The sequence below is a fragment of the Myripristis murdjan genome, chromosome 2, assembly GCF_902150065.1.
Source record: "Myripristis murdjan chromosome 2, fMyrMur1.1, whole genome shotgun sequence".
Taxonomy (NCBI): Eukaryota; Metazoa; Chordata; class Actinopteri; order Holocentriformes; family Holocentridae; genus Myripristis; species Myripristis murdjan.
The window spans coordinates 8382178-8397565 of record NC_043981.1 but is presented as its reverse complement, the minus strand read 5'-3'; the positions used below and the strand labels follow the sequence as shown (position 1 = coordinate 8397565).

The following is a 15388-nucleotide window of genomic DNA, read 5'->3' as shown; positions in this document are numbered from 1 at the left end:
CTCACCAGGCTGTACGCCCTAATGCTGAAATAGTCCAATAATTTGTCTTAAATTCAAGAGGAGTGTGCGGTGTTCTCCTTGTTTTGTGACGTTTTGAGCAGACAAGCCGCAGCTTTTTGAGAGAGTGTTCTTATTCTTCAAGATTTAAAGGTGCACTATGCAAAATTGTTACAGGTTGATTTAAGTGAGAAGCATTTTTAGATTAAAAAATGAGGAAAAAGTCATCTGACTAAACATCCTCACTTACATTAACACTCAATTAACACTCAGTTGCACCTAGTGCACCTTTAAGGATATAGGAATTTGTTTTTTTGCAGTGTGGTAACAGTGTTCTCTCCTTGTGTGTGTGTGTGTGTCCGTGTGTGTGTTTTTCACTGCCTTAGCAGAATCCCTGTTCAGCGGCCTGGGGCTGGGGGCGGTGGTGGGCCTGGGCCTGGGAGCGCTGCTCCTGCTGCTGGTGTTAGTGGACGTCAGCTGCTTCTTCCTGCGCCAGTGTGGCCTGCTGATGTGCATCACCCGCACGCTGTGCAGCAAGAAAACAGCCACCAGCGGCAAGGGCAAAGAGATAGAGGAGGGCAAGGCCGCCTACCTGTAAGTCCATCATTTTGTTCTGCTTTTTGTGTGTTTTTTATAGGACTCCCACAATCATACATTTTGATCTCTGTGGTGGAAGTGGTCATGCATCAGTGTTTGTCAGTCACCATGTCATTCATGTGAGCACTCAGAGCATCTGCTGTGGATGTATGTCAGTGCCTGTTTGTTTGAATGGCTCATTCTGTCACAGTTCTTTTGTTAATGTAAATGTGATTTTACCAAAATTTCACAAGTCAGAGTTTTCTCTGCCTTGGCCATTTTGCAAGAATACACTCAAAGAATTGGGTGAGAGAAAAACAAATCCACTCCATCACTCTTAACGACAACAGTCCTATTCCAAAATCCTTCATAATCAACTTTGGAAGAAAGAAAAAATTGCCTGAGGTTCATCGTCATTTAATACTTCTCAAATATAGAGGATTAAGTCAGAAAAAATGTTACATTTTTTTTGCAAGAAATGACTTAAGCTACCTGCCTGCCTTTCATTCTGCGCTACCAATCATTACGCAAGAGTCGCTATCACTTTTCAAAAGGCAGATATGTCATTTTGGAATGAAACTCCTCATATATTGTACAGGCTTAGTCTGAGCAGAATACTATTAAATATGTCAACTGTGTGTGTGTGAAATAAGCCCTATTTGGAAGGATTTTGTTTTACAGGGAGATGTCAGGTAATTTTGTGTATCACAGACGTCCCCGGTGATATTAGTCCTGTCTGAAGCTTTTTATCTACTACTTTCTGTCAACCTCAGAAGTCCTCTGACAAATTTATTTCTATTCAAATGAGAACAACAAATTAAACAGGTAGTTTATTAATACTGAAAAGCATTATTTGTGCATGACTGTGTAATAGAGAGAAAGTTGAAGCATGCATGACATACTGTATCCATGTACAAATGTGTCTTGAATTGACATTAACTTTATTTGTTACCATATCTAATGTTGGTGTGTGAATTCATGCACTTACATTATGAATACATGCAAAAGCACGAGCAAGAGTAACCCCATAAAATTCCATTGTTTGTATGTCCAGTGCAGTGTCCAGAAAACGCATGCTTTTCTTTTTCTCAGCCCATGCCATGAAATTAATATCAGCACTGATTTTAAAATTTACTTCCAGTGCCGTTTTAATGCAGGCCGGTAGCCAAACCGAGGTTTTGTGAGATGGTACCCCGTGGAGTGTGATTTATTGGCCTCAGCAGTGTCATTTTTGGGTGCGAACCGACTGTCAGAGTGCCAGCCCGGTGTCTGCTAAAGAGAGGGATGCAGACAGAGAGCGCAGAGGAAGACAGGGGATGGAGCTGACTTTTGCTGAGTCACTAAGCCCACAGTGCTGGGTGGCTGACTGACTGTCTGCCCAGACAGCCTGCAGGATCTGCCTCAGCTTTACAGTGAAGCCAGCACCTCAGCAGGAACTGACAGAGGCACCGCTCTGTGTTCCTGTACAGCGTGTTGCTGCATACTCCTGTCACTTCACTGCGCTTTTTTTGTTGCTAGTATCCAAATAAAGAAAACCTCACCACAGTAGATTAGATTTCTTAGTGCTACCTGTCACAAATGAAAAGTTGCATGCTACAGACTGACTGAAATAGTATATAGATGTTAAAAAATCTTCGTCTTAACAGGTCATTTAGTCTTATATTGAGTCTTAAAATCGAGTTTTTCTTTCAAACAAGTGAACAGCAGGATGAGATAATCACACGTGTTTCCAAAACTAATCGACTTGTTTCCAGAATTTTCTTGAATCAAGTGCCGTTTTCTTGATCCAAGTGGGCTGATCTGCCTTATTCTGCCTTGTTTCAACCAGAAAGATTCCTGTAACAAGTGAAGCTGCATTGGATACAAGTGAGATTATCCCATTGGCAGATTTTTTTCACTTATTTGGAAAAGCAGAACAAGATTTTAACACTGAATGTGAGACTGAGTGTTTTGTTAGGATGGAGATTTTTGCAGTAAAGTATAAATGTTAATGCAGAATCAGCGTCAAGAGTTTTGGAGGGCGGCACTGAAGAACTGTGTCAAGAGTGAAGTACAGCAACAGTCCAGTGTACCATAGGCAGGGTTGGCAAGTAACTAGTCACATGTAATTAAATTACAAAAGAAATATACAGAGGAAAAACTGATTACAAAGGGGTGACATCCACATATATTCTTTACAGTCAGAAAAGCTTTTGGGACAAATTTGAGTGCAACACCATTGGGGGTAGGATGACTTACAGGGAGCTGTCTCTGTGTGTAGACAGCCTCCATTCATCTGGCAGAATGCTGCCAAATTTTGAGCGTTGTTTGTGATTGGTTCTTTCGTTTGAATTTGCACCGCCTCTCATCTGCCAATCAAATCAATGCCCGTTGCTCTTAGCAGCCAGACCGCCGACCACGTCAAGGCAGTTTGTTGTTTGTTGTTGTACTCGTGATTTGTTTAAAAATCAAACTTTCTAGTCTTAATTCTAGTAACATTGAAGAAGTTACATTACTTTTATGAATTAACTGAAATAGTCATATTACTTATTACCTATTACATTTCAAAAGTAACCTTCCCAACAATGACCACAGGTCATACTACAGAACTGAAGCGAGTATAATGAAATACGCTTAAGGTCAGAAAAAACACAGATATTCCTACTGAGTTTGTAAGATGGCAGTTGGGTGCCAATGGGTAGTACAATCTAAAGAGAATAACAATATAAATATTAGTATTGATATTACACGGACTGATGAACAGATTGGGTCAGCTTTAAATGAATGGCATGTTGAGTGGCAGAAATATCAGGAAATTAGTGTATGCATAGCACTCAGGCGCACTGCCTGAGGATGTGCAGAAGGGGTGTGAGACTTTGTGCGTGTGAGTTGAGGGAATTTCGACGGAGGTGATTAGGTTGACAGCTGGTTTAAAATTACAGGAGCTGTTGGGAAGAGGACTGGAGGTGAGAGGTTGTGTGGCTGTGAAACATTTATATCATCTTTTGAAAGGAGTTTTTTAAGACAGACGAGTTCCAGGGTAGACAGTCAGACACAGTGTTCCCCCGCCCACTTTTTCACCCCGGCTTGGCGTTGAGACTCGACGGGGAGCGGCTCCCCTCTCAGCAGTGTTGTTTTAACTTGGAGGCAGAGCCGCACTAACAGGATGGGGATGGAGGATGTGAGGTTGCCTCTCTATTATGAATTTGTTGAACTGTGCCAAGATCAGTTGGGACATGTTGAGTTTGCTTTAGTTGCCTGAGGAAAACTTGAAAGCCATGCCGCGCTCACAGCGGGGCTGCTGACCTCCAGGCAGCTTCCCTCAAAAGTCACTCCTCATTTAAACTCTGTTGAGTGTTAAACTCAAGATTGGTGACAGTGCACCATGATGTCAGCAGGTCCACTTCCCTGCAGCAGATGGACAAGCGGAGAGGCATCATAAGGAAACTTTGGCATTTTTACTCAGGCCAGCAAGTATAGTCTTTTGTAAAGATGCAGAATATCGTCCCATGGGATGCCGCTGCTTGCCTAGGGGAGTCCATCTCTGCTGTCTCCTACCTGTCAACATGTCCAGATGTAGATTTCTACATCTGTCCCATCCTGCAAGCTTCCCAGCAAGCATATGACAGTCAGTGCCCTGCAGGAGGTGGCCAAATTCAATATCAGCCCAAACCCAGCAAAGCATTTTCACAATATACTGTGATATAAAATCATTTTTGGAAACTGTAGGGATAGACACAGGTGCGTTTCAGCACTGAGATATTATAAAAACAAACAAAAAAAAAACCCTCATTGCCACCATTTCCTCTTTTGGCCACGGCTGCTGTCTCATTTCAGTTCTTCTGCACTCTCAGTGTATGTCTTGATGAAGATGTAATACCAAAATGAGTCATCAGTTGTTGCCAAAATACAGATTGGTGACAATGAGGCGATGTGTACATCCAGTTTTCATAATATTGATTTGCTGCTTTTTAACTGGTAGATTGAAAAGATATTTAAGTCCCAGCTTGATAGAGCAGTGCAGCTGTCATCTTGGCATTATGTTGCATTGAGTTTTTAACACTGCAGCAGGCCATCGTGTCAGCATCACAGCAACACTGAAATGTTTGCTGGGTACCTGCTCAGTATTTTCCACCAATGAGAGGCTGCTGTCAGAGCCACATGTGCTCAGGTGGGACAGGTGAGGTCCTTGAGCAGTGGGTCACAGACGGATTTGCGGTGGAAGTCTGGCTGATGAAGTGCCGCTTGACTCACACAGATCCCAGTGCGACTCTTGACAGATGGAAATTTAAGCAATAGTACTGTATCATTGATATTGGCAGTGGTGTACTGCAGCTGCAAGAAGCTGTTGTACAAAAGCTTTGGGTTTTAATTAATAATCTTATTTTGGCCATCTGCCAACACAAATTTGTTCCCTGTAGCTAAGCAATAAGCACCCTGACTTGCTTATTTCCACCGGAGTGAATAAATGAAATGTAAACAAGACAGAGTGATCCGGTTTGAATTATAAGGTAAGAAAAAAAAAGTGTATGTTGCAGTTTGAAGCACTCAAGGGAAGTCTCTCAAATAACAACACATGGTTGGACCCAAATGTGTGAGCAGGGATGGATTCTGTCTTTGCAGGTGTCCAAAGAGTTGTTGATTCAGTTCAAAAGCTCTCAGGTGTCAGGAGGGAAGCAGACGTGCAGCTCCACTCGACATCGTTTGACTTGGATCTGAAAGGGCTTCACCCTTTTAAGCATCAGCATGCAGGCAGGGAGCATTTAGATTTAGATATGAAAAGGCACAAAAAAAAGGAGGACGGCTTTCAAAGGGCACAAAAGTCATTTTTATTTATGTATTTAGCCAGAGCTTACAAACTCACTTCCTTCCCAACCTTGACAATTAAAAGTAGAAGAAAAATGTTCCCACTCGCCTTCCAACCACCCACTTTGGTCCCATATTACCAAGCTTTTCTTTGGGTAATTAACTATTCATTGATTTCCGTAATGTATTTTCCTGCTTTTTAGCACACTAACCAAGACAGAAATTTGCATTTAGCAATCTTAAATATGACACATTTGTTTACATGTTTTATGCAATTTAGCTTGACATTAACAGTATTAAAAGTGTTATTGTGCAGAGAGGTGTTTGATTTGTGATTCCTTTTATATAATATAATGAGTGGAAATGTGTTTCCTCAACGGCAGGATAAGGGTAGCTTGCTTATATGTATACATTTCACAGGTTTTGGAAAGTCCTATTGCAGGAAATAAAATTAAGGGCATCGTAAATTAATGAATATTGGTGAATTTTAAACACTTCTGTTAGTCAACCATGATTAAGTGCCTTACTTTAATTACTTTTTAAAATTTTTTGTACTGCAATCAATTTTATTATGCAAGAATGAAGAAGTTTTCTCCTTGTCTGTCATGCTAATTAAAAAATAAAGGGGCACATCATTGTATGGAGGCTTGATTATGCAAACTTGTTACCGAGGAAGGTTGTTTTTGAGAAGGACACATTCAGAGAACTCGGATTTGAAATTCTGGACTGGCAGGTTCAAGTCTGCCATTCACTTAACTGTGCTTCTACAGTACTCCTCCCTCCCTCCTAACATAATCTCCAGAGCAAACAAAAAACTGTCTTGAGGAGGCTAAACAGCTTTGGAGTGAGCATCTGTCTGGCCCCCAGAGTAGAGCTTACATGTCTGGCATTCCTCCATCACAATTAGGCAGTCTGAGCTCAGAGCTGGGCGATATGGTTGATCGTGAGAATTTATTTTTTCCTTGATAATGAGATACGTCACGATATGGCTCACATGTGCAAAGTCATGTTAAGCAATCAAATTATAACACCTTAAACTCTGATTCTCTCTTAAATATCCTTTAGCAGCTTCAAAGTTAGAAAAAAAAACATTTTTTTCTAGAATACACAACATCACATCCATATTCTCTATCTGCTGCTTGCAGTGCTTCACTGAAGCTACAGCACACATATATCAAGTGAAATATTCAAAGCCAAGATGCCGTCGTTTTATGGCTGCAGCATTACATCAAATAGAAAATACCCAGATTTCTTGTGCATCATTTTATACACATTTCCCTGTCATTCAGCAAGACATGCTTGGTACCTTTGGAAACCTTGGGATCTCCACTAGAATTCAAAATAAAGTTTTGTGTATGGATTCGTAATGACAGACCTAGTTTTTAAATAAAACTAGCTTGGTTTTGTCAACTTAGACAGCAAAATTGTGTGTCACAATATCACAAAATCACTGTATCATCATGATACAATTGCACAGGCAATAAGTGACGAGTGCTGAATTACTATACCACCCAGCCATATATTGAACATATTGTAAAAATCAAAAGCAAAAACTGCCAATTCATTCTTAGTCCCAGCTATTCGTGCTATGCTGTAACCCTACCCAGTCCAGCCCTCCCTCTCTCCAGAGAGAGGAGTCCTTCCTGTGAAAGCTCACAACATCCGTTGAAATCCCTGTGTTTGGAAAGAGTGCAAGGCAGGAAAAAAAGCTGATTCCCATCAGAGGTCAGATAATAGGGTCCTTGATCCCCATAAAAAACAGCGTGTCCATCAACAGTTGTGCTCCGTCCAAGAGTCCCATCTGTTAAATTTCTATTTTCTCATTGATCAGAAGTAGCTCTGGGTAAGAGTGTCTGCTAAACGCTCAAGATGTGCATGTAAATGAAAATGCAAAGAGTTAGGTAACAGCTTAAACAAACACCCCTGGGATCCGGTGCAGACCCTGGCCTGCCTAATCTGTCTCTGTGAAAACAAGGGATTCTAATCAGCCTTTATGGGCCTTCTGCGGATGGCCTTGGCTTGCTTAATTAACATCGGCAGAGGGAAGAACAAGTCGCCCCTGCTGTGCTTTGGTGTCACTTAGAGGCTTACAGATTACAAATACACATCTGCACATACACTCGTGGGCTCCGATATCTCCCCAGCCCACTCCGAGGTACACAGCGGTGCACTTGCTCTCACAGGATATCAAGGAGGCTTGTTAAGTCTCAATAGCTCTTCTGTGTCCTTTGTGTCCCATACATTGCTGTTTTGAATCCATTATGCCTCGGTGTGAGAGTGTGCATCCGTATAAATCTGCATTGGTGACAGTGTGTGGGTGTGCAGAGGTGATGGGTCCAAGGATCCGGCTGTTGAGAAGAAAACAGAAAAAAAAAGAGCATAATTTTATTCAGATGATGGAAATCCATTGCAGGAGAGAAGGTCCAAACTCTGATCATGCTTGATTTTGACTAAAATAAATTAAGCCAGTTTTTAACATTATACTGTCATGATTAAAGCTACACTAAATAAGTGCTTCATATAAAAAGCCCGAATCTTACAGTTGTGCTGCAATATGGAAGAATATCCCACCCCTGTTAATTTAGACCCACTAGATTCACTCTGTTTGTCCCAAATGAAATTCTGCTGTTGGATACAGATGCTTCTCTGTAACTACGGCAAGTGGCAAATCAATACGTGGAGCGACATACAAATAGCAGTGAGAAAAGACTGATAAGATGGGCCAGAGGAAGATTGACTCATGAACATCGACCATAAATCAACATAGATCTCTTTCCTCTCTCATCCCGTTGGTATCCATTCACAGATTAGCCAGATTACTAAGCATGAGCGTGCTGTGTGCAGGCTATTGCCGCCACATTACATGATGTCTGAGTAGATAAGATTCAGTTTTTCCAACAGTTACCTCGTCAGGACACAAAGTTACTCAGGGAACTGTAGCTTTAGTATTAAATTATTCTGCAGACATTTACTTAATGGTGTGACTCTAGATAGTGAGGTAGCAAGTGGCACGATCTTCTGCTTATACGACATTGACCATATGTTGAGAAAGCCTCCCCTCTGAACAGAAGGGCAGTCTGGGTTTGCATTAAGCCAATGAGTCATGAACTTGGCTTAAACATTCATCAGTCAACCAATGACGAAATTTTCCTTGACAGCAGCCAAATTGGGGTATTATGTCTTATCTCACATACCGTTTTACATTTAGTTCCCTGTTGATTTGCTAGACTCCTCCTTGTCCTTGGTAGACAATAGAGCCACTAGACCTTCACTGAACGGTCAGTACTGATACTGATATTTTTGTACTGAGGCGGCCAATACCCAATATTTTGGACCAGTATTCAGCCTTTAAATTGGACTCTTTTCATACCAACAGTGACATGGATTGCATTTTTGCCCCACTGATATGTTGTGATCAGGAAGAAAAAGCATTAAAACAGCGTTTAGATCATCATGGGACGCTAAAACATCAAGCTAATTGTTAATGAAATTGTTCTAAGCTTTGCAGTTCTTTTAAGCATGGTGACCCACTGCACCTGTTGGGCAGTTCAGAGATAAAGTAGGCCGTTAAATGAGGAATTCAATCATAAAAAGCATCACTGAACAAATAAACATCTCCGTCACACTGGAGGTGAATGACACCGACTGACTGATGACATGATATTGCTTTAAAAGGTCCATAGTGGCTCGATATATATCAGCAAAGCAATAAATTGGTCCCTATTTGACACCATAATCAGGGAGATTTTACTCCGACGTTCCCACATGGTTTAATCTGTGAGTCAGCCCAAGGAAATTACTCCTGGCTCAAGGAAATCTTTAGGCCTTGTTATATATTTAGAGCCTGTTCTCAATTAGAGCACATGAACCCTTTACAGTGCAAACTATTTTGTTCCTGTGACTAAGTGGCAGGATATTTCAGAACATTAAGTGTCAAGCATCACTGGATGGCACATATTTCTGAGACAAGGTGAGGGTCACAACCGGGTGAATTGCATTAATGAATAGCGCTCAGCTGAAGTGTTAATACAGTCCTGCCGGGCAGCCTGGTCGTCAGAACCTGAAAGTGCGCTGGCTGGGATTTCCTCGCCAGTGAACCCCCCTCCTTCCTTATTGGCTCTCTTGAAAGAATCTTTATCATTTGCAAACCAAACAATTAGGGATCCTTAAAGCGATAGGGAGAGTTGAGATTTATTGACACAAGGTGGTGGGAGTTTTTCACCGGTAGCGCTACTGATTCATGTTCTTAACTCCTGTGGTGAGAGCCCGTGGTCTGACATCTGGCTGCTTGTCGACTCCTTCTCCAACAGAAGTGAATTGGAGCATGAAAAAAAAAAAAGCATTGTAAGCCACAACCAAACAGAAAATATGTCATCCATCAACAGAATACAGTGTATTTTTTTGTATCTATAACATCTTACTCTAGACCAGTGTTACATTTTGAAGCTATTGTGGGTGTTGCAGAACACAGCAGCACTGTACACACCGAAGCCTGTTGGTAGTTTGATGTTGCTGTGGACGGCTTGAAGGTAGATTTGGCCACTGGAAAGAACCGGTGCAAAGCTGATCTGATGCATTTGCAGTTTTTATGAAGTACAATGGTGGCTTGAATCCATGTAAAACCCATGTAAATCCATGTGAAAGCCATTATGAATCAGAATCAGGAATACTTTATTGATCCCCATGGGGAAATTGGGTTATTGCCTTATTAATTTCCTTTACCAAATCTCTAAAGGTGAACATGTAAATAAAGAGAAGCAGACAAGTCACATAAGTATTTTTAAGGCTTTGAGGCAGCTGAGAAGTGAACTGTGCAAAAGGGACTACAACTCAATATCTGGGAGATGCCTCTAATATTTCGTACACCAGGTACTGTCATCTGTGCTTTTTGTTGTTTAAGGATAGGAGCCGGCTTTTGTTGAAAGACAAATTGCCTTGACAAGCCACTTACTGGAATCTCACCACAGGGCTTTACTTGCAAAATGAAACAACAAAAGGTTGTCTACTGTACATTTCACGCGGATCCACGGTCCATTCATCTTTTACAGTGAATATGTCCCTGTTGGACTCTCAGTAAATGGTTTTTGGTTAGGCCTCAGTTTTTTGGTGGCTACCGCAAATGGAATTGATACCGCAGCTAAATTCCACCTGCAGCAGGGCTCCGAACAAAGCATTGTGCTGCATTCTTACAAATACAGCAAAAAGGATGAAGACATTTTTATAACTAGATGGATTTTATAACAGGATGTCACTGTTGCGAAATTGTCAGCTTTTTGGAAGCTAAGAAAAAGAACCATATTTTCAGATTGACCGCCATGTATTTTTCATTTTATCCAGGTTTAAGCTCTCTGAAGGCCTATTTAATCCTTCAACCTCTTCAACTCCACCATTCCCATTGGTAGATTTGTCATAGCTGCACAGCTGAGCTTAAAAACCTACAGAATTTTATTTTTCAATTCTAGTGGAGATCACAAGGTTTCTAAAGAGCCCACATATGTCCCTCTGCATTCCAGGAAAATGTGTATAAAATGATGCACAGGACATGTAGATATTTTCTATTTGATGTAATGCTGCAGCCATGAAATGATGGCATTGGAATATTTCACTTAGTATAAGTGTGATGTAGCCTCAATGAAGCACCGAAACCAGTAAGTAGGGAAAATCAGAGTTCAGCAGGTTAATTTGAAACATGAAAATCAACAAAATTGGAAATTGTTCCACAAGTAGAAATGACACAAGTACACAAGTATCATCCAAAAGCTACCAGTAAATCGATGGCGTCTCATGTGTGATGTCAACAGAAGCCACCATTTAATTAAGAGCCAGTTTAAATGTCAGGAAAACAGAATTGTCACAGGTAGGTTTGAAAACTATAATGAAATCATGGACACAATAAAAGCTGGCATAAGGAGGGACTCATTAAATGAGAGGAATCAAATAGTGTGCCACCAAAATTCTGTACAAGTAGTACCGCTGTGTGAGCCCAACAATGAATCGCCACCATTCAAGTTGTATTTTGAAATTCTATTATTCCGATATGACTTCGACCCAGATGCCATATATAAGCTGCATTAGGATAAAGTCGTCGTGTGTGCACAGTGAGAGTAAAAGCTCTCATACATCACATTAGGAAACCCAGGCTGATAAGATCTTCATCTTGTGGCCACATTATCATCAAGATAAAATCATGATGTTCCCTTTCGCTGAGTCACACAAAACGACGCACTCAGGAAGGCGAGACGGAGCGCGTGTCTGAAAAGAGGCAGCCTGCCAGTCAAATGGCTTGTGATTAACACCATGCGCACGGATATTTTAATATATTCCTTTTTGCTGAGGATAAATCAAGTCAGGCACTGGAGTGAAGTTTAACTCACCGGCTGTGTGAGGCCGCAGCTGACCCCGGCTGGTGTTTTTAATGTCATGTTTGCTGTAATATTCAGATCAAATGTTTAGTTTCTCCAGTACAAATTACATGCAAATATAATCTGGGTTATTTCTGCTGTTAATCTGCTACACCTCACTGTGCTCAGAGTGTGTAGTACTTGTAATATGATTATTCGGCTGAATTAATTTATTAAATGCCAAATCAGAAATAAGTCTCTCTTGTGTCTTTTAGTTAACGCTCTAATATTATTCATCTGTTTACTGCGTAGTAGTTAGTGTGGAAGAGTGTACCTGCGTGGCATCCATCCTCGCTGAACAGATGGAGAAAATCCAGCAAATCATGCCAAATCATGTTCGGTCATGACTATTCTTGCAGCGCCTCAGAATTTGCCGGTCTAGCTCTTTGCCAAGAGATAAGTCTGTGTTTAGAAGGAACACATGGCAGCACAACACGCTGATCACTATTTTAGGTCAGGTGTCTCCTCGTCTGGCCAATTTTTTTTTTTTTCTTCTTTTTAAACAACCATCCAGGCCAAAGGGAATCACATATGAGTAATATGCCTGCGCTGTAGACACTGGATTTTTTTTTTTTTTTTTAATATTTAAATTCACTTTTTCGCTTGAATTCAGCTCAGCTTTATTAATCCCAGTGTGGGCAACTGAGTCACACACCACAAAGTCTAAAGGATCATTACTGATGGGCTGTAATGTAAGAAAGCATGGGTATTTTGTACAGAAAACCATTAAGCCTACGTTCTCTCATGGTAGCACTTCAGATCTAATTTAGCCGGAGTTTATGTGGTTGCTTCAAAGTAAAAATGTCATCTGGATGTCTATTCCCCTGCACATTATTTGTCTGGGTGTCTTAGCTTCCTGTAATTACCAGACGCCTTTGTGAAGTATACAGCGACCATCGCTGCTCAATACTGATGTCTATTTTCTGTGCATTTTTTTTTTTTTTTTGTAATGTTTCTTGTTTACCACAGGAAGCTACCGCTGAAAGAAGAAAATGGGAAAGAGACTCTCAAGCCAGACACAATTGAAATTAAAGTGCACAGTGACAACAGCATCCACACAAAGCCAGACGACAGCAAAGCATAAAGGGATGGTCCCCTCACCACCAAAAGAACATTCGGATCATCCCCCATGAGACCAAAACCCAGAGAAACTACAACACTGGAAAATAGTGGAGAAAAATACCATATCTGTTTATAACAATGCCCCGATGAAAGGCATGTGTAAATACAAATAATAGAGAGAAAATAGAAAGGAAGAAAGGGTCAGCCTTTAAAACACCCTGACTGATATATGTATTATGTTCTTACAAACATGGCATCAGTGAAAGGCTCTTGTTGATCAATGATTGTATTTTTTTCTGCTGAATTTTCTTGTCTACTTTTATCGTTTACACTGCTCATTGCTATTGTTTCCCAAATGATGTTTTACTCTCCTTTTTTTTTGTGCACCCACAAGAATCCGGCGCAGATCATGTTGATAAATCACATCCCCGGTTCCCGCCTGTGACTCCACGCACCGACACACACGCCCACAAACGCAGACAAAGCTTGTATGCATACACAAGTGCGCCCCGAAGCTCATACCACTAATTCTCTTGTTTTCCTGTTCCAACTAAAGCATAGGCTGACCCTCACCGCAGGATATCACAATGATTTAAACCCAAATCGCCCGTTTCCACGCCTGAGTGTTATATTACAGCCGCTGTTTTTTTCATGCCAGTAACAGCCTATGTAGGTGTCTGGCTAATGAGAGCAAAACGCAGAAACATTGTGCTCTCAAACCAAACGGCTTCAATAAACAAAAGGTAAACCGCCCTTAATGAGATTTGAGGCGCCGAGCATTGCTTTTGATCCTATTGCTTTTAGGAAAACTTGATAACAGGTTTCTCTCAGGGGCGCTTGTTCTCGATAATTGTGAAGGTGAGAGATGGTCACAAATAAAACCTAATAAATTCACAGAAAATATATATATATATAAAAAAAATTCTAGACCGGATATTTGAGAAATAAGCCTCGGTGACGGGGCTGGGCTTGGTGGTACGGAAAAGGAACATGCCAAAAAAAACAGAAAATATTGTGTTTTTATCGCATTTTTTTATTAACAGTCATTAGTCACAAACTATGACACATAATACTGAGATACTGTATTGCATTCATTTCATTAATTGTTGCAGAAGCCTTTGCAAATAATGTTCGCAGGCTTAAGTAGCAGAGACACTCACGTTCAGTAACAGTGTGCGCATAAGTATGTTTTAATCTGCCGTGTTCGCAAACAGCACAGCGTTCCCAGACGTTGTGGTGACTGCACTGCGAGCCGGTCGGTGCTTTGTGAGTAGTGGAAATAAATAAATAATAATAAAAAAAAATCTATTGGACGGCTTCCCACAAACGCCTTGAATGGTGTCGAGCAACACTTGTATGCTTTCAGCGCCATTAAAGGGAAACTGTTGAACGGTCGGACTCAAGGCAGCGAGTAACGGTATCCTGTTGAACGAACACATGCGTCACACACACACACATACACACACATTGTTAATGATAAACACTGATTTCTTTGGTCCATTCATCTCCATTCAAACCTGCCTCAGACGACGTCAGACATTTTCAACCCTTTTCTTTCTTCTCCTCCTCTTGGTCTGATTGCTATTCTCTCTGATGTTGTCATGTGTTGTACATAGGTGAAAAAAAAAAAATATTTTACAAAGCTTTTATGTAAATATACCCTAAAGGATGTGTCTTTTTTTCCCAAATGCAACAGCCTTGGCTTTTTCTTTCTTTCTTTTCTTTCTTTCTTTCTTTCCTTCTTTTTTTTGTGAGCGCCCCTCAAATGAAAAGCTCTTTTTTTTCCTGTTGTGTTTTGGTCCAAAGTTCAGTGATGGTGTAATATTGCGTTTTTTTCTAGTCATATGCTTTCCATAAAGAAAATCCACAGTATGCCCTAAAGCTATTTCACGGCATTTCAATGGAGGCAGTAATTACGGCATTAGTGTGCCTTCTTTTTTTCCCTCCCGTGGCCCTATGCCGCTGCAAAAATGTAGACCATCAAATGAATTTTTGATTGCAACTTTATTGCTTTTTGTCAGCGAATGTGTCAGAAGATGGAATTATATTGTAATGCTGTGAATTCTGGGAAATGTAGTCTTAGAGTCATGGGTTAGAAGCTCCTGTAAATTTGGAGTATAAAGTACAGTGATAGGCTGCAGAGATCTGGGTTTTAGTGCCATGTAATGCATCATTGCGTGTGTGTGTGTGTGTGTGCGTGTGTGTGTGTGTGTGTTTACACTTGCATGGGGGGGGGCGTCCACACTTGGATTGCATGTCTGTGGTTCAGGTTGCTTGTTTGTTGAGTGTATCTGAATGTGTGTTACCTTGTATGGGTCTTTACAAATGATTGTGTGTGAGTGTGTGCGTGTGTGTGTGTGTGTCTGAGACAATGCTCCATGTCATATCTTTTTTTTTTTTTTTTTTTTTTAACAAGCACTGTTCACAATAGAACAGCTTCACAGCAACAGACGTTCCAACTAATTTGCAGATTATTTCCTCCTGGCTATGATGTATTCCTCTGGCATGCAAATCTGATATCCATTTGTTATTTTTTTTTTTCCTTTATATCAGACAAAAGTGTGTTG

At 40.8% G+C, this 15388-nt stretch overlaps 1 protein-coding gene across 1 annotated transcript in view; it reads left to right on the top strand.

Annotated features, from left to right (window-relative positions):
- ncam2 (neural cell adhesion molecule 2) overlaps positions 1-13270 on the top strand; it is a 310228-nt gene extending 296958 nt beyond the window's left edge. The window contains exons 16-17 of the mRNA XM_030066462.1: positions 384-591; positions 12729-13270. Coding sequence (XP_029922322.1) covers positions 384-591; positions 12729-12843 — 323 coding nt within the window. The 3' untranslated portion in view covers positions 12844-13270. The remainder of the gene's footprint in view (positions 1-383; positions 592-12728) is intronic.
- Positions 13271-15388: the final 2118 nt, after the last annotated feature.